Raw genomic sequence first — 18,942 nt, 5'->3', positions numbered from 1 at the left:
TCTAAGAAGTCAGAATTCAATCTACAATATCTGCTGCTTTTAACTGTTTGTTTTTTGGTTTGTTTTTTTTTCACTTGGAGATTATGTTGCTTTTACCACTGGTGATCAGGCAACTCACATTTCACATCACCACCAAACTATGTTTTTAAAGTAATGTAATAGTTACACAAAATTAGACACACTTTCCTTTTCCTGACAATATGATCTAGCAGACCCTTCCTTACACCTTCTTATACTTTTATCTTTAGCTGGTGCCAAACACTATGCCTTTTACATCTACTGAACTTCCAAGCACATCTGACAGCCTAAAATATTTCTTTTCACTATGAATTTTTTTTTGAAAGGCATTAATAGCAGACACAGTTTAAATAAAATAAAAAACAAATTAAACTCACCATTAAACTCACTCATTTCCAGGCAGAGCCCTGAAGCCCACTTTCCCCCAGACCTCGCTCTCTCAAGGTTCCTTTTCCTGATGGGCCAGCCCCAGGTGAACTCCATGCATACAACTTGTGCCTGTGTCTCAAGGTAGCTTCTGATAAAGCTCTTAACACAGCTCACTGTAGAGCTCTGGTAGAGCTCTCTTACTCAGATGTGTAAGAGGGGTGCCATGCACTTAGCAGCAGCTACACAAACTGGAATGCCCTCCTCTTTCTACGCCTCAGTTGTCTTGGTAAAGGGAGATTCAGGTAAATGGTGCCTCTGAGACCTTTCTGTCCTCAGCATGCTGGAGATGGTCAAAATATGCCAACTCGAAGAGCTGGGACCACCAACAGCTTGACTGCCTGTGGGCTGTATGCCAGCAGACCTTCTGACCACTCAAGAATTGCCCCTCCTACTAGTGAGCTTTTGATAAGGGGTAACAGTCTGATAATCCTAGAAAGTGAGGCACCTAACTGTGCAGCTGCCAGGGTGCCCACCTTTCTCCCAGTTCTCTGCAATTTAAAAAGGAAGTCTTCTGCATTTCACTTCTTGAGCCTTTGCTTCACATAGGTGCTGGAATTTAGGATTGCAGCAGCTTGACACACATACCATAGGGATTTCCTGGTTTGCTAAGTGCACTTTGTAGCTGCAGGTGGCCAAATACACTTCAGTTTGAAAAGCACAAGTGCTTAATTAGCTTTTAGCAATTGAAGAAATTAAATAGTGTCTGCTGATGGGACCAATCATGCTGTTTAACAAAGGTGACCAATTGCAGCTCTTCCTGCATTCCATCTCCCTATTTAGTTCAAGTATTTAATTTAGAAAACTGCAATCAGCTTAATTATTTAAAATATTATTTTTACTGTATTTTTGATAATTCAGAGCTATATAAAGCCTTAAGCAACTGTGAAATAAATTCATTTTTCCTTCCTTTACCACTTCAGATTAAGTGTGATTGTAGCTTTCGTGTCTTACTTCTTGCTCAGGATCACACAGGAAAAAAAAGGAAAAAGAGAGATTAAACTAACAGGCAGACATATATAGCTGAGAAGAAATTATGAAATTCTGAGTCCAGCCATAGTTTTTTTTTCTTAACTAGAAATATATTAACCATTAGTAAGTACTCTAGTGGTTAATGTACACCAGCACTAGCACACTAAGTACACTAGTACTTGCAAATAGCCCCTGTTGGCCAGATTTATATTTTAACAGCTGTTGCAGCTGCAGGTTCTATGGATTTAACTCTCCCTCTGCCCTGAGCTGACTGTACACTTCAATGCCTTTACTGCTCTGGATGTTCACTATCACATACCCAAGTCCAGTCTTCAATATTCCTGTTAACTATTCTGTCACTTGTGAAGATTTTCTTGTGTATACTGTTTTTTAGCATGTTTCTGTTGCTCTGGCTATGATGATATCATATATCACAGGCAAAGCAAGGTCTGTCCTGCTGAGTACTTAGAACAACTAGTAAAATAGATGAAGAGGCTGAAGAAAACTCCATCAGTGTAAAAAACCAGGAATTTCTGAAGAATACATTCTAGTCTTCTCTTATATGATACATAAGGTGTCATTGTTTTGTTATGTGTATTAATAGCAACCCAACTCTCTCTCAGTAAAGAGTGGACATCAAGGGTATTGTACCAGTAGTTCTGAGGAGTATTCAAATTACTAAAGACAAACCTAAGAATTAGCTTCCCACCCTATGCCTAAACTCCTGTGCCCAAACTCCTGTTTTAAGCATTGTTTGGGAATGCCCAGATACTCATGGAAAGCAATGCTTTAGAAATAACCAAGCAGATAATTTGTTGAAACAGAAGACAATTGTAACAGCTGCTATTATCAAAACAGCTACTAAAAATACACTCATTGTACAATCACAAACTGGTAACTAGTAAACACCACTGGCATTTGTGTATAATGACACTGCTATGTTATGGGCAAAAGACTGTTCTCAAAGCTTAAAACATTCACAGAGGAATTTGCAACTTACATCCAAATTCAACTCTTTGGCATTCTTTTTGGCACTAGAGTTGTATCTGTTTCTGTTGGGAATGATACAGCCCTTGTTATTTCCAGGTTCATATATGCACAATCACTCTGAAATAACATTACCAATACAAGTAGCTGAAATTTCCTAACAGTTTTAGTGTCCTTTTCAGATACAGTTGTTTCTCCTTTTCCCAATGCTAAGAGATTTTCTTCCACCACTGTAAGAGCAAATGCAGAACATCCTGTTCTGTGCAGGATTGCATTTTCATCTTTGTGCCAATTACATGAATGGCTATCAGGAGTCATCAGGCTTCCAGAGTTAAGCTTTTAGTTTCTGGCTTGTCCCACATGCTTCAAAAGGGTATGTTTGTAGAACCCTTAAGGTAAAACAGAAAACATAAAACATGAGGTGAAGGGAGAAGCAGCACTTCCTATTGTTAGACACTGATGAAGAATACCAAATTCATTTAACATCATCCAGTGGGAAACAAGTGAAATAATTCCTCAACTGATAATTTGCCTGTAGATTACTCCTTTGTATAGTAAACAGGGGAGGAGCAGAAATATGTTTCTGGCTGTCCTCAGAGACATACTGATTCTCCAGATCAAAAAAAGCAAAACATCTTTTTCTCTACCTTATCCTTTCTCCTTCCCCCTCCCATTATTTTTTTCCCCTTAAGTGTCTTGAATAATTTAGGAATGACTTAGTCCATTAACAGTTTTGGTGGTCTTTCCAGGGTCATGGAGGGACGGGAGAAGGAAGTGCTCATCTCTTTCACTTAAACACTAGTAGTTGTGAAGCTTAATTCAGTTAAAAAGAGAAAACTATACATCTCTTCCGAATATGCTCCTTGAAGACATAAACCCATAAACTTAAAAAAAATCTAAAGTGCTTGTGTTAACAAGTAGGAATAGCTGACAAAAAATAATGCAGCTTTACCTAAAATATATCGCAATAGACTCTTGACAGAGTTCCTGTGTTAGTTCCCATGCCACATAGCTCTTTCAAGGAAGACAAACCAAAATTAAGTATTTAAGTTTTTAACAAGTGTAGTTTCCCGTTACTTGCAAATTTCATGTCATTTTAACAAGAACATCTTCCCTCTCACAATGCTACCTAAAGAGAATTTTTAAAGAAAAAAAAATCCATCTTATTTTCAACTGGATTATATAAAATAATTCACATAGAAAGCATCCTTTTCAATTACAAGGTGTAAAACATTTCCAGTGATACTGCTACAGCTTTGCTTTATCATCAAAATAGACTTCATAAGCAATCTGTCTACAACGAGTGATGTTTCATCTACCCTGTCAGCGGCCAAGCACTAACAGAATGTCACAGCTTCTGAACCTCAGACCATTCACAGCACCCACAAACAGTTGTCATGCCTGTGATTACAGCAGCTCCGGTCCAAACACACTATTTTGACTTCAGCCTCACATTCTGTTACCACAGACAGACAAATTAAGACACATGTTCCCTTCTGCAAAGAGCTCTATTTGTTTGGCTACCAACCCATCTACTTAGTCATTTACAGTTAGTCTCCTGTCTAGTTGTAGTTATCCAACACCTGATAGACACAGCCTGGCCAAGAATTCAAGGAAGTACACCCTGCTGCTCAACAACATCTTTCCTTTGTTTCTATGTAATAGAAGTCTTCTCAGCAACTGCATATTAAAACAGGATTCTAAGCAGCTCCAACTGAAAAATGTTTGCTTTAGCTGGTAACAGGTGCCTGTAACAAACTTTAAAGTATTCACAGAATCACAGAATATGCAGAGTTGGAAGGGACCCACAAGGATTATTGAGTCCAACTCCTGGCCCTACACAGGATCATCCCCAGGAGTCACACCATGTGCCTGAGAGTATTGTCCAAACACTTCTTGAACTCTGTCAGGCTTGGTGCTGTGACCACTTCCCTGGGGAGCCTCTTCCAGTGCCCAACCACCCTCTGGAAGAACCTTTTTCTAATATCCAGTCTAAACCTCCCCTGACACAACTTCTGGCTATTCCCTTGGGTCCTGTCACTGGTCCCCACAGAGCAGAGATCAGTGCCTGTCCCTCCTCTTTCCCTCACGAGGAAGTTGTAACTGCAATGAGGTCTCCTCTCAATCTCCTCTTCTCCAGGCTGAACAGACCAAGTGACCTCAGCTGCTCCTCATACGGCTTCTACTCAAGGCCTTTCATCTTCACTGGCCTCCTTTGGACACTTTCTAATAGCTTAATATCTTTCTTATATTGTGTTACCCAAAACTGCCACAATATTCAAGATGAGGCTGCCCCAGTGCACAGCAGAGCAGGACAATCCCCTTCCTCACCTGGCTGGCGATGCCCCCCAGGATATGGTTGGCCCTCCTGGCTGCCAGGGCACTGCTGACTCGTAGTCAACTTGCCATCAAGCAGTACTTCCAGGTCCCTTTCTGCAGCACAGCTTTCCAGCATCTCATTCCCCAGTCTGTACATTCATCCAGGGTCGCACCATCCCAGGTGCAGAATCCAGCACTTTCCCTTGTTGAACTTCATATGGGTGGTGACTGCCCAGTACTCTGATTTGTCGAGGTCTCTCTTAGCTGCTTTTATGTTATATTTTCATCCTTTACCTAGTATGTGTGATACAATGCCTCTTGGTCCATATCCACATAATATTCATGTCTTCCTTAGAGATCTTCATATTGCTTGCTACAATAATGCTAAAATTACAAGCAGCTAGAAAAACAAGGGCAATGATTACTGAATATATGTCCCAAAAATGGAGACAACAAGTTGTTTAACATCTTTCAGCTGCAAGTATGAGAGTTCTTGCCTTGATCTTACAACCTCTAGTCACAAGAATATTTCCAAAAGTTATCTGGTGATGCTGCCCCAGCAAAACTCTCCCTTCTGCAGGGTACATCTGTAGTCTAAATTTTATTCTTCTGTAGAATAAATAAAAAAAAGAAATCTTCTATAATAACAACTAACAAGATCTCTTTGCTTTTCTAGCCCTCCTTTACTTACAAAGCCCTGGAATGTGAACTAGATGAAGATGGCACTGTACTACATGGATATCTGCTGCTTCTTCAAAGAACTCGTAACAGTAAGTCACAGTGCACCTTCACTGGGGTCAGCTGTTTTGTTCAGACAATTACACTGACTATCACTTACTTCAATATCCTGACTTTCCTTCCTAAACATTTTGACTGCCATGCAAAAGGAAGGGGATTATCAGAAGTATGGCATAAGTAATTGCCTCCTGTTGGAAGACAGCCATGATACATGTGCAAACTGTAAGTATTCTTGGGCCCAAAACCAAGTCTGTTTACTGTGCATGTAAGGCATCCATAATAAAAATTTACTGTTGTCTAACCTGGGCTTGCAGTTACTAGAAACACTTACTTGAACAAACATGTCAAGTTCACCAACAAGAGTTTCTCTAGTAGAATTTAATAAAAGAGTATAAGAAAAAATGAGTGTCTAAAAATACAACAGCAAGATTTAAAAATGTCTTACATACACATGTTGGAAGAAGAGGGAAAGAGAAATTTTTGCTAAACAGTATTGCCAGCTACTAACAGAAAGTCTCATTAAAGAGCTTCACAGTACTATAGCATGTGTAGACATTTCAGTTATCAAGCAAGTTCAATGACACAAACAAGAAACCTTAAAATTCAAGTGCCGTGGTTTTAGTTTAATCTCTGATACACAAGATGATATTTACCTTCAGGAGTTCACATGAAAAGGTAGTTTATTTTTAACATATGGGACTAAGAAACATACAGTACAGTTTTGCATTCAAAACCAAAGAAAGCAACAAAGCATGGTTATTTGAACTTTACCCAAAACAAGAATAATTGGACTCTACTGATTTGGTTGAAAAAGTGAAACATCATACCGACTTGTACTACCACAGATGGAGATTAAATTAACTTTATGAAATAACTTTGGTCACCTTGGCAGCGAATACCAAGGTTAGAGAAAAAACCTGTAAGATCCTTGCACCCAAAGTACAAGTAAGGAGACTCTTTGCAGCGCAACCTCTCTCTGGCAGTTACAGATCAGCATGTTGTGTAGGAACGCTTAAAACACAGACTTCAAATACTGCAACAAACACAGACACTGGAACCCTGGGAGTGAGTTACAACTTTCAAGTCTGTCCCTCAAGATGCAGTGAAATCTAGAGTGTAAGCCTCAGTTGGAAACTAGAAAAAACCCCACACCTCTTCTATCTCACTGTTTTCAAGTGAAGTTGAAGCGTTCTTTCACAGTCAGATCCTGAAACAGATCTTTTGAACTACCATGTGGGCTCCCCCTACCCTTGGATTAAGCCCTTGACTGGAGGCAAAACAAGGAAGAGACAGAAGTGGTAACACACATTGACAGGGGACTAAGATACAGGAGAGTAAACAGGAGAGAACAGCAGTGAACAAATGTCCATCAACCCTCTTTATGAATTTTTATTTACTAAAATGTTCCTTAAAGAGTTTGAGCATTAACACTGTTACTTGTAATCAATAATTGACTCTGTAGGTGGAAAGTAATTAGACCTCTTTGAGATTATTGCACAAAAACCTGGCAGCAAACAATTAATAAACCTTTGAAATGCACATATAGATCAGTTTCTGAAATTGAGTTACAGAATGTTTCTAAAGTACAAAATATATATATTGTTAAAGAACAGAAACGAAATACAATTACTTTTATTTGAATCAAGTCCAGCAAGAAAATATTTTAAAATGGCAAATACCCCAGCACTTCCTGCATGCATCCATAATCTAGCTATTTTATCATGGGTGTTATCATATTTCCACTCCCTCCCCAAAATGTATAATCTTGACAAGAAATTCAAAATAGGTAAAATATAACACAAAGCATTCTCTTTTAATATATATTCCCATCTTGATATTTAATGCTTCATCTATAAATAGACAGTCTCTGACACAAGCATGATTTGTAAGTGCGTTATTGTGCTGTTTTAAGATTAAAATATTTCACATGAATAAGTCCAAAGCAGTTCATTCTTTAGTTATACTTCAAGTGAAAAAAAAATAAATTTCTTCTATTTCATTAAGTATCAAAACTGGAATTTGCATTTTATCAGTACGTGAGTATATGCTGATGACTACTTCAATATATATGTAATTCACAAAAAGTATTGCTTATCTGAGTGCTAGGTAAATACTATATACAGATACCCAAAGAGAAATGTCATGTAGTGCTACTGTTAATAAAAGTTTTTAAGTAGTACAAAAATTTTCAATAATTTATATCCTGATTTTTTTGTGTGTGTGCTACCAGGAAAAAATTACAGGAGAGTTAAAAAAAAAGTAATCAAAATATGTATCCCAGTTACTCTCTGCTAAAGGAACAAAACCATCTATTTTTTAGACAGATACAAAGTATTGCATTTAATTAAGATATTCTAGTAATTACAATTTTAATTTAATAAAGGAATATGGAGGCAGCATGTGGTAGATTTAAGTTCTTACAATCTGTTAAAGTAATACACAATTGAAAATTAATGATGTGATCTAGAATTCTTAGGTTGCTTCCAATCTGTAATTTCAGCATAGTGCTACATATTGTTCAGTCTTGAGGCTAAAATCAAGAATCTTTGATTCTCTTTCTATCATAAGCAAAGCTCACCTGCACCTTTTCTTAAACCTTTTTAGCAGCATAGTCAGCTTTATAAAGAGGAAAAGGCAAAATATTACCATAATTTACATATGCTAATAATCTTTCCAAGGCATCAAAAGACACAGCTTGAAATCCTTATAACTGCTGACAAAAATATATTAACATATACTTGCATTTACAGTTAGTGTAAAGTTGGCCTATGAAGCAGTAGTAAAGTGCAGAATATATTGTATAATATCTACTGACTAGCTTTTGCTTCTGTGGAATACAAAGGATTAAGTCTGGCTCTTCCATTAACAGCTATGGTGTTTGATGGAGGACCAACCTGGAGGCAGGGGAGAGAAAAAAAAAAAAGAGAAAAAATATTAAAGAAATATTAGCCTAACTTTCCATATTTTTCTCTCTACAGTATGTTACACAGTATTACTTCAAGGAAACAGAAATACTGTTACTTCAGTTAGCATTTTTCTCATTGCAGTCAATGACCTCCTATATGATTTCCGTACAGAGTGTATATGCTACAGAAGTGGAAATATAAGACATTACTTAAAAACATATTTTATTAAAAACATATTTTATCCTATCTAAAAATTCCATGTATAACTATTCAAAACATGAATTTTTAGTCCTTCTCCAGACCCAGTTGCAAAGAAATACTTGAAAAACATCACTAAACTAAACACTTTTTATTAACTATTGAATAGAGCTGATTTCTTTCTAACACTCCTTTATACCATGGTAATGTTTCTTTTATCAGGAGCAAACCATAACTTTTATGATAGGCAGCAAAGGCCTAAGTTTCAGTGGAGCTGCATAAACCAACGATTCCAACTGGAGTTAATGGGAGTTGTGGAGGCTCCACAGCCATAAGAACCACATACCAAAGCACAGTTTACTAAACACAATGAAAACATTCTCAAGAGAAAAAATGGTTAAAAAGAAACCTCACTTGACCCATTTTAGGTTAGTAATTAGTGAGGGCCCTATTGAACAGGAAAGACCAACAACACAAAAGGCCACAGATCTCAGCACTGCATACTCACAACATATTAAGTAAAACAGAGGGTGAAAAAAAAATTAAGGAATTTGGCTAGTGGTACCAGGATTTTATTTTTAATGATTCTCACACAGAGAGAAGCAAGTACCTGACAGACCTCTCTCACAATTCAAATCGATCAGATTATCACTCCTTTTCCTGACTGCAGTACAATACTGGAAGATACGAAGTGAATGCATTTTAAAAGTCCTTTCAATACTAAAAATCACTTCTGGGTGAAAAGAAGTTATTGATACAAAATGTTTCATTCCTCTATCCTCCTACTGCCAGTTCTCCATGTTAAACATAAAATGAGACCATGTTTTTGTTAAATTTGCCATAGGCCAAGAAACTTCTTTCTGCTGTCAGACATACCTGTACCACAGCATATGTGCTCTGGGTGAGAGTGAGAAGAACAGCATGTACAATTTTATGTTTGGCAAAACTTCAGTGAGTTCTTCATTACATTTTGTTTGTGTTCCAGGGTTTTTTTTAAGGCCTGTTTCAGGTTTCTGTGCTGCAGACTGCTCTTCTTTATGGTTATGGCCTCTTCATTATTATAATTTCTCCTTAAAAAGTACAGCCCTCTCCTCACTCCAGCCTCAACACATAGTGCACTGACAAAGGACATATCCCACCCACAGAAGAGAAAGGGAAGGGAAAACTGACTTCAATGATCATTTCTCTCCCTTTCCACATGCCATTCTTGTACCTACACTGATAAAGACTATATGGGTCAAATTTACAAGAAGGACATTTGTATTAAAAAAGAATGAATATCTATGTAATGAAGCTTTTCCTTGTTTTCTTTCTAGTAGAAATAGTTTTCTTGAACTTTGAAAAGTACATTATGGACTTTATTTTTTAAAACAGTTACAAGAAACTGGGCCAACAGCCATGCCTATGCATATTTCCCATAGAATCATAAAGCAAAGGTGACACACTATGAAAAATGAATAAAGTTCTGTATTATTCAGAATGTAATTATGCATTGGAGGAAAAAAAGGCTTTGATGAAAATACATGCAAACAAAATCCGAACAGTATTTCTGGTAGAACAGATAGATTTGACCTCTAACTGATTCCGAACAATACAGCATTTTCTTAAATCTTATACTGTTTTTAAAGTGGCTGTAGTTAGTGACATGTAGTTAGAAGTAATACTACTCATATTATGTACCATTTTTACTGACTAGAGATCAAAAACTACTTGAGTATGCTTGTAACTTTTACAGGAAACTCAATCTTCCTGTTCAGTGTAGAAATCATGGAGGGCCTATAAGCCTCAGAGAGGCTGTTGCACCACTACACTGAAACAAAACCTTATGTATGAAATGTTCCAACATCTGACCATCCACTGAAAGAATTTGACCTGAGGGTATCAAAGACTTCCATAAAACAAACAAACAAAAAAATCCCTTGTATCTACTCACGACACATCATTTGTTTCTTTCAAGTTTCAAGCGGAAAAGGGAAGAGAAAAAAACTACTGAATTTCTTTAACCTTCTGCAATGGGAAATTATTTCTTAATACAGAATGCAAAATACTAATGTAAGATCAAGAAAAGTTTGTTTGAGACTATGATTGTCTGGTTGCAAATTTAAAACAGTACAGATTTTTAAAGTGTGCAATGTTTTATCCAATGAGACATTTATAGGTTAATTTTAGGAAAGAGAAAAGAAAAATTAAGCCCCAGTTTTAACCAGAGGGGGCATGGGGGAAGATGGTCCTACAAGGACTGTTGACAAAACATTGAGAAATGTCTTAGTAATGATGCCAAACAGCAGCAGGAGGCTTGAAGAACATTTAAGAATTATCTGATAAAAGTCTAATAAATAGGAAAATAGTCTTCAGAGCTGTGTGTTATCTGCCTGCAAAAGATTGCAGCCACTTCATGTCTAGAGTGAAGTTGCTTAGCAATTTTCTAAAGCCATACACTCTCAAACATAAGTCAGATTTTATAAAAGATATGCCTAATTGATAACCTAGAGAATTGTTTCATTTCAGAAAGATTTGATTACATTTGTACTGTTTGAAAATACAGACATTTGAAGCTCTGCGTGTGCATTCACCAGTTTATTCTGCAAAATTGACCCCTCTTCCTCACCTCCTTTCCCATTGTTAAGAGACCTCCTGGTAGCACTTTGTACCAAAGCTAACTGCTTTTAGTGTCAGGCATTAGTATGGCAATTTTAGAGGAAGTACCATGAATTCATTGTTATGGATGCAGTGATGAAAACTCACCCTTTTCAATTTGGCAGCAGCTTCTCCAGAACGGATTGCAGCCAGCAAGCTCTGGTGGATCTGTTCTGGGTCAGAGCGCGGGAACGTCATCGCGGTTTGTCTCTTAGTGACAGGGGGTGGGTGGTCAGTGGAAGCACCTGACTGTGCCTGACTCTTCTGCTCACTATTCACATTGCTGTCTTTCTATAAAGGGACGAAGTGGGAGGAAAAAGAAACCAAAAAATTTTAATCTGAATTAGTTATAAATGGAAAACTGAGTCAACCTGGCACAAGGTTGCATAGCAAACTGCTGCCGTTCTAGTTTGGTTGATTCAAGATTTCAGAGACCAGCCACATTCCCACTGGAATAGTTTCTCCCTCAAATAATTATGCCAGCAAAATTTTATGCCTCCATTCAAGTGTGTTTGTAGCATGATCACTTGAAGCCAAATTAATCACACCTCTCAGAATTAAATTTAAGAAATTAACACACAAAACCATAAGGAACAAATCATAAGCACTCCAAGCATAAAAATAGGTATACACAGGATAAATGACTATTTAATTTACAGTTCTTTAAAGCGGGGGATGCTAATTATGGCAAGAAATAAATATTTCAAATCATCTGAATTATATTGGTCTCATTTTTAACATTCTCTGTATTCATGGACTTCATTATAATGCTGTTCTACTGCTGGACACCACTGGGTGTTTTCACTGTACGAATACAGCGCTTTCTGACCAGGGGAGTGGTTCACAGACAAGCCTTTAGACTGGTTGCACTAGATGGCAGTGGATCAACAGTCAACCAGTATTAGAAATAAAGTTTACCTTGTCCATTAGACTATTTTGTGGCCCCGCTGGTAAGGTCTGTAAGGAAGGGCTTTTCACTTGAGGCATGGAGGTAGCTGAGGAGAATTCAGCTGCCAAAGTGGCAGAGGAGAGTTCAACAGGAAATTCCTCTCTAGGTGCCTGGCTAGTGATTGTACGCGTCTTATTGAATGACTGCGACCTTTTGACTGCAGAGGAGACAGCAAGAGCAAAAGGAGATGGTCTTGAACTGGAGTATGGCTTTGGAACTGCAAAAGTTCTTAGAGTTTTTAGGTTCAGTGGTGCTGGAGGACAGGGGGGATAAATTAAAGGTTTATTGCTTTTAACAGGAGAAGTGGAGGATTCAATGTTTTTTCCATCATCAACTTTTTCTTCATCTGCTGGAGGAGAGGAAATACTTGTTTTATGTAAAGCCAAAGAAGTCAGATCAGGTGATGAGATTTTTTTCCCCATCTCTGTATTCTTAGCTTCATTCTGAATTGAATTAGGAGTACAAATGGTACTTCTGGCAACTGCAGATGTCACATAATGACCTGAAGCTCTTCGTTGCATCTGCAGATAAAAAGAACTAGGCTTTGTTGTAGGACTTAATGCATTTGACTTGTCCTGAGTCTCAGAAGAAGCATTTGTATTATCCAGGCTTAGCATCAGTGGGACACGCTGCTTGAAAGACTCCTTTTCCATCTGGTTGCTCTCAGTAGTAATCTCAGCTCCAGAGGTCACAGTATGTTCAGAAATGCTGTTCACTCCCTGCAGCAGATCATTCGCTGCTGCAGCTTCATTTTGTGAACCAACCTGTAAATGACCCACACTTTTTGACAGATGAGGAATTTCAGCTTGCACTATGAATTCTTTGGGGTCTTCATGCTTCAGAGAATCTTCCAAAGTAGATACCTCTTGATCCTTATGATCTGATGGAACTTCTGGTTCCCAGTTCTTCATTATTTCTAAGAATTTTGGAGGCACTATTTTATAAGTAGTCATGCCAATTTTTGGTATGTAATCCCTTGTAATTTCATTAGCAGGCTTAGGTTTAGGTCTGGTGTCCTGTCTATAAAAAGGGTGACCTTTTACAGAAAAGTCATCTGGAGTTTTTGCAGTTGTTTCTGGTGAAACAAAATTACTGCCATTTATACAGACGTGACTCTGGTCTTTTATGGGAATTACATTTCCATAGGTAACTTCTTGTGTCTCAAGATTTTGTTCTATTGACGTATCTTCATCCCCTTGCTGCGTTCCATGCATCACTTGAAGAAGGGGGTTGTTTGTATCTGTGTTATGTTGAGGGACCAATTCTCTGAATGTGGATGATTCAACACCCTGAGGAACAATAATTTCTTTCTGAGTAGACCTTCCCAAATTGCTATCCAAAGGACCTGTCTGGATTGCAACATCCTGAGTTTTTACTGTATCCAAGCTGCTTTGATTTGTTTTGTCATCTTGCTTTTCTGACATCAGTTGAGGATAATTCCTATGACTTACAGAGATGTCATTTTTACATGCCTGGAAGTTTGATAGTCTGTTAACTTCGAGCTTGTTATTTTCTGTAAAATCTACTGGTTTAATTTCAGCTGTCTGAAGTTCTTTCCCTTCTTCTGTTGTTGGAAGGAGTTTTGTATCACTGTGATCTTTAAGTTAAAGAAAGATTCCAAAATTAATACAAATGCCAAAAAGATTCAATCTTTCTCCTTACATCAAGAAGCTCTGCATCTAATGTATTTAACTACGACTGGCTTTTCACTGACATTAAAAATTTCCTTAACACTTGCTTTTAAAAGCTATTTAAAGATATAAATATATTTGAATAATATTGCCAAATAGTAGTATTCTAACTCAGGTATTCTTCCTTAATAAATAGGCTACTGGTGCCATGCATTGACTTAATAGAAAAAACTATTCTAGAATCATTTAAAAAGTGCTAATGAATTTCGGTTGATTATATAGGCATTGGTGACTCAAGAGCTCAAGGACTATTCAATATCAAGTTAGATACAGCTTTTATTTAGTTCCACACATTTGTGGCTTCTGTTCTTTAGTTTTAATGTCACAAATCTTATTTGTCAACTACACCTTATGTATTTGTACATGGAAACAACTGAAAAACATATGGACAAGAGCAATTTTCCAAAACTATTTTTCCTACTCTTTAGTTGGTCTGATAATTCAATTTTCTACCCCTGGACTAAACACGTGATCGTCTCCAAAACATGTGAATATTTGAGTCAAATTGTTTTAAACACAATATTGGGAAAAATTAAAGTCTTCGGGAATAATCATTTGAAGTGGTTATTTTGCGGGGGAAAAAAGTCCTCATTTCAAGTATGTTATAAAATGGAGGGTAAAATTTATATCACATATAAACAGGACTCATGCAGTGTTGTTATGATTTATAAACAGAAGTGTACTGAGTATAAAAGACTATGGAAGGCCTGATATATAAATCTGAAAATTAGTGTCACAAAAGGGTAAAATAAATCAGTCAGGTCACTAAATCCACAGAAAAATTTACGGTCCATTAGATGCACAGGATGTCGTCATTTCATTTCAGATCAGCGTGTCACTTTCTTCTATTTGTGCTTAAAAATATTTGCATTTTCATGCAGAAAACTCACACTAATTTCATAAGCAAAGACCAAATGATGGTCTCTTCTTCTCTGCTGGGGTATGGTACCCATGGCACCCCACATGGCAGGATAACCTTTGTGTCCAGCCTTCCCTCTCCTTGGCACTGTCCAACCCATCCCGCCCTACAACAGCATGATGCAGCTTTGACTACTGCTATAACAAAAATATACCAAAAATAACCGCTCCCAAATAAAAACCCTGCATCCAATTCTTGCCACCTCGTCTCAAAGAGAATACACCAAAGCTATAGAAAGTGTAAAGAAAATAATCTGATGATAACAATTCAAGAGTTGACTGTATTGTCATTTCTTCAAAGGAATAGAAAAGTTCTCTTCAACCTTGCTTTGAAGTATTAAAAACGAGTGGGAACTACTCACCATTGGTTGTATTTTGATCTAAAATTTTAAGCTTCCTGTCTTTTTCAAATCCAGCATCCTCACTGCTTATCTTAGTCTGTAGTCCTCTGCAAAGCACAACAGTACATTAAATATGCTGGTATCATTCATTTCAGTAAACACCAGAAACGATGCAAGAGAACTGGCAATATTCTCCAAACACAGATGGACAAAATAGAATCGCTCTGCCAAACACTGGAATACTCGACAGAATAGATTATTTTATTTTTTATAAAACAAGAGGAAATGCTGCCATGATATTCTACCAAAATGACAAGCAGCTCCACTTGCTTGTGTAAGCAGATGATCAGTTTTCCTTTCTCTTCTCCCCCTCCTTTTGCTTACACGTGCAGTTTGAACAAGCCCCTTTCCAGTAACAACTCCTTTTCAGTGAAGCCACAATGGTTTATCACTCATATAACAACACTAGTGTGAAGTGCTCTGACATGCCCCACATCTAAAACATGCCCTTGATTTTGTCCACACCACAATACACAGGAAGCTGCATGAGATGCTGACTGTGTATGAACACATGAACTGTGCAGTACAGACTTTTCAAAATAGTCCCTTTCTAGAAATACTTGGAGAACATCCACCAAACATATTACTTGCATACTAAATATTTTGCAAATGCATAAAGTATCTGTTCCCCTCAGATCATGGGGGACAAGGGAACTGCACAAATGTTGAATAAGGGGAGGTGGTGGTGGTGAAGATATTAAGTCCTTGGCTTAAAAAGGTAAGTGAAAAAGGCAAAAATACTTAAAATTTCTCTACAAAAAGTTATTAGAACTTCCAACTTCCATCTTTGCACTTTCTGTAGTTAGAAGTACTGGCATTATGAAGATTCCAATTCATTTGCCACATCAAATGCATTAGTTGTCAGAAACCAGTGCCTTGAGCTGACACATCTGCTTTGAATCATTTAAAATGATAAATTTCTCAATAACCATCCATGCACATGCTGCTTTATAGTACCAAATATACTGTAAATGTCCAATAAACCACTGAACAGGAGTGTATGCTCTCAAAATTATTGTTGGAAGAAAGTCAAAGCTCAGCCCAGCACTCTGTACTCTTGCTTATCTTCATTCCTTTTAACACAGCTGAGGGACTGAGCTACAACTATTAACAACAGGCTGAATTGGTCTTTTAATAGAAAAAAAAATAATCAAAAACCACCAAACCCAAAAGCCACAAAACACCACAGAGTATCATTACAGAAATTAGTGGTTTTGACTGGAATATTACACATCTTTCCCTGCTTTGATCAAAGTACTTCTCAAAGTAACTAGATCTTATATAAAAGATCTGAATTATCAAAAGTTTTCCAGAAATATAATGTCAGAGAAACCCTAGTTCTCATTTTGGAGACCCTCTGATATTTCAGGAAACAACTGCCAAACTCTAAAGCCAGAGCACAGTACAGGCTTAATGATACTCACCAGGATTATAAGGCATGAAAGGCTACTGCAAATTCATCGATGGGGTGGGGAAGAAACATCCCCTGGACAACTACCCAAACTGGCCCAATAACAAAGGTCTGACAAGTTGAAGACAACTTATTAGATCCCCATAGAGGAGACACACCTAAGTAACTGGGACAATATTTGTCAGGACAGAGCAAAGATTTTTGCAAAGTCACATTTGGCCTTGGACTCACAAAAAAGTCCCTACAGATACAAGTCAAAGCTCTCCTTACTACCTTGAAAGTTCTTCACTACTAGGGCAGTCACATTTTGGCTTCAGTACAATAATTGAAATAGTTCTTTCAATTTAATTTGGGAACAGTAGCCAGTTTAGTTGCCCCAGGGAACAGAGAAACAGTGAATTACATTAACACAATGGGACTTCTCTGGACAATCAACATTTATTTCAAGCAGGCACTAACTCATGTTGGGAACCTGCTGAGTCAGGTACTTTAACAAACATGCTGAAGGGCAAAGGTACAGCATCAACAGAAGGGAAAAAGAGCGGTTAAAGAAACTAATGTGTTTATTCTTTAAAAAAGCAGAATTAACTCGTTTTCCTGAGAGCAAATGGATTGAGACAGGTCAAGACAACATATAAGGAAAGGAAAAAATAAAAATTAAAGCCAAAAAAGTGCAAGCAACAGATAACCATGCCCAAAAAACCTGAAATGGCCTATCTACCCGTTTTTCCCCATCTGTAAGAAAGAATTTGTGTATTTTTATTTAACTATTAAATCCCAATTTTTTTTGCAGCATACTGCTTAATGAATAGAGTATTTTAGAGCTGGGTTCAGCTTTACTGGGGTCCAGCTGTTTGAGTAGTAAGGAAAGGGAGGCTTAAACAGAATAGCCTACAGAACACTTCATTGTCATTTTTGTTGAAAAGCTTCATGAATTACTGTGCACAGAAGAGTGCTGCAATGAAAGCTAAGCATATTAAAGCTCATCTCTCTCACAATTCTCTATTCAGTGCTCCACAATAAAACAGCACTGCGTTTTATTTGCCTCCCCCATTGCCTCCCCAATGCTCCTTTCTTTGTCACAAAACGTACTTACTTGCCATCTGTGCTCATATTTTCTTGTTTTTCTTCCTTGAAGCTTTGCGAGTTGTCTACGGAAACACTGCCAGGAACAGGAGTTGATGGAGCAGGATCATTTTTTTCATTTTCCAGTGGTACCTCAGCAGAGCTAAAGGCTACAGTAACCTCTCCTGTCCTGGGAGAGATATTGGTACTTTCACTGTTCTCTCGCTGTTGCACACTTATCTCTTCCCTTTCATCAATTTCTTCCAGGTTGTGTTCTGAGCTCCTTACACCTACACTCAAAAAAGAAAACAAAAAAAGCAAAAAAAAACAAAACCCAACAAAACCCCAAACAGCCCACAGCTCTCAATGCAGGGCGTAGACACAAAAGGACTGTTGAAGGCAGCCTAAATAGTCTGAAGAGGGAAAATTGACTTTTTTTATAATTCAGGTAAGTTAAAAAAAAGAAAAAGAGGGCAAAAAAAGAAGAAAAAAAAAGAGAGACCCATTCAGACTTTCAACTTCACAGTATTCTTTGGTTCTTTCCAGTTCTCTCTTTTTACACATCTGGTTTTGCATCTGTAACTATTGTATAACATTTTCCTTGTTTAGCCCAAGTACTGGATTAAGATACATCAAAATATATTTAACATTCTCATAATCCCAAATTTCATGGGGGCAGACAGTTTCATTTCCCCAGATTTCTTATACTTCCATTAGCTCTCCAGTGAGTTTTAAAACACACAGTTTCTCTATAATAGAGTAGGAATGCTAAAGAACTAAAGAGCAAACCAAATATCAATGTTGCCCATGGTTTGAACAAGTTTCATCATCACTATCAAAAATTTCCCATAACCATCCTAAGTGTATTAAATCATAGTTGGAAGTGTCTTGTGCAGTGTCTCATGTTACAGTAGGAAAAAAAGTTCATAGAGAAGTGTTAATCCATAAAAATACTGACATTTTGCAGCCAGAACATAGTTAAACTAAAAGGTTTAGTTACTGGATTAGGACACACATAAATCAGCGTACTTGAAGTTGAACTAATAAATGCATCTATTTCGATTTCCAGAAGGATTAACCATCACTAGCTTTACTTCCCTGCCAGCAATATATTCCTGTCACAAGATGATGATTCACATTTATCAAATATTAGTAAGCAGGCCATTCGATAAACTTCTTGGCTTTTAAACTTGCATTCTATATACAAACATAGTAATTCCATCCATATAATGCAATATGGTGCTGTGGAAGACTACTGGGAACAACCAAGTGTGCTTTGCCTGACCTGTCAGCTTTGCATGCACTG

The 18,942-nt window shown here is 37.4% G+C and overlaps 1 protein-coding gene across 3 annotated transcripts in view; it reads right to left on the bottom strand.

The window, feature by feature from the left end:
- Window positions 1-6,062: 6,062 nt before the first annotated feature.
- Window positions 6,063-18,942, bottom strand: part of COBLL1 (cordon-bleu WH2 repeat protein like 1) — a 76,863-nt gene continuing 63,983 nt past the window's right edge. For all 3 annotated transcript variants that reach the window (XM_027678721.1, XM_027678722.1, XM_027678724.1), the window contains 5 exons: window positions 17,668-17,926; window positions 15,122-15,207; window positions 12,120-13,747; window positions 11,310-11,492; window positions 6,063-8,354 (listed from right to left, as the gene is read on the bottom strand). In XM_027678721.1, the coding sequence (XP_027534522.1) occupies window positions 8,268-8,354; window positions 11,310-11,492; window positions 12,120-13,747; window positions 15,122-15,207; window positions 17,668-17,926 (2,243 nt within the window). In that variant the 3' untranslated portion in view covers window positions 6,063-8,267. The remainder of the gene's footprint in view (window positions 8,355-11,309; window positions 11,493-12,119; window positions 13,748-15,121; window positions 15,208-17,667; window positions 17,927-18,942) is intronic.

The sequence above is a fragment of the Neopelma chrysocephalum genome, unplaced genomic scaffold (assembly GCF_003984885.1).
Source record: "Neopelma chrysocephalum unplaced genomic scaffold, ASM398488v2 Primary Assembly neopelma1_44, whole genome shotgun sequence".
NCBI lineage: Eukaryota > Metazoa > Chordata > Aves > Passeriformes > Pipridae > Neopelma > Neopelma chrysocephalum.
This window is presented reverse-complemented; position numbering and strand designations above follow the sequence as displayed.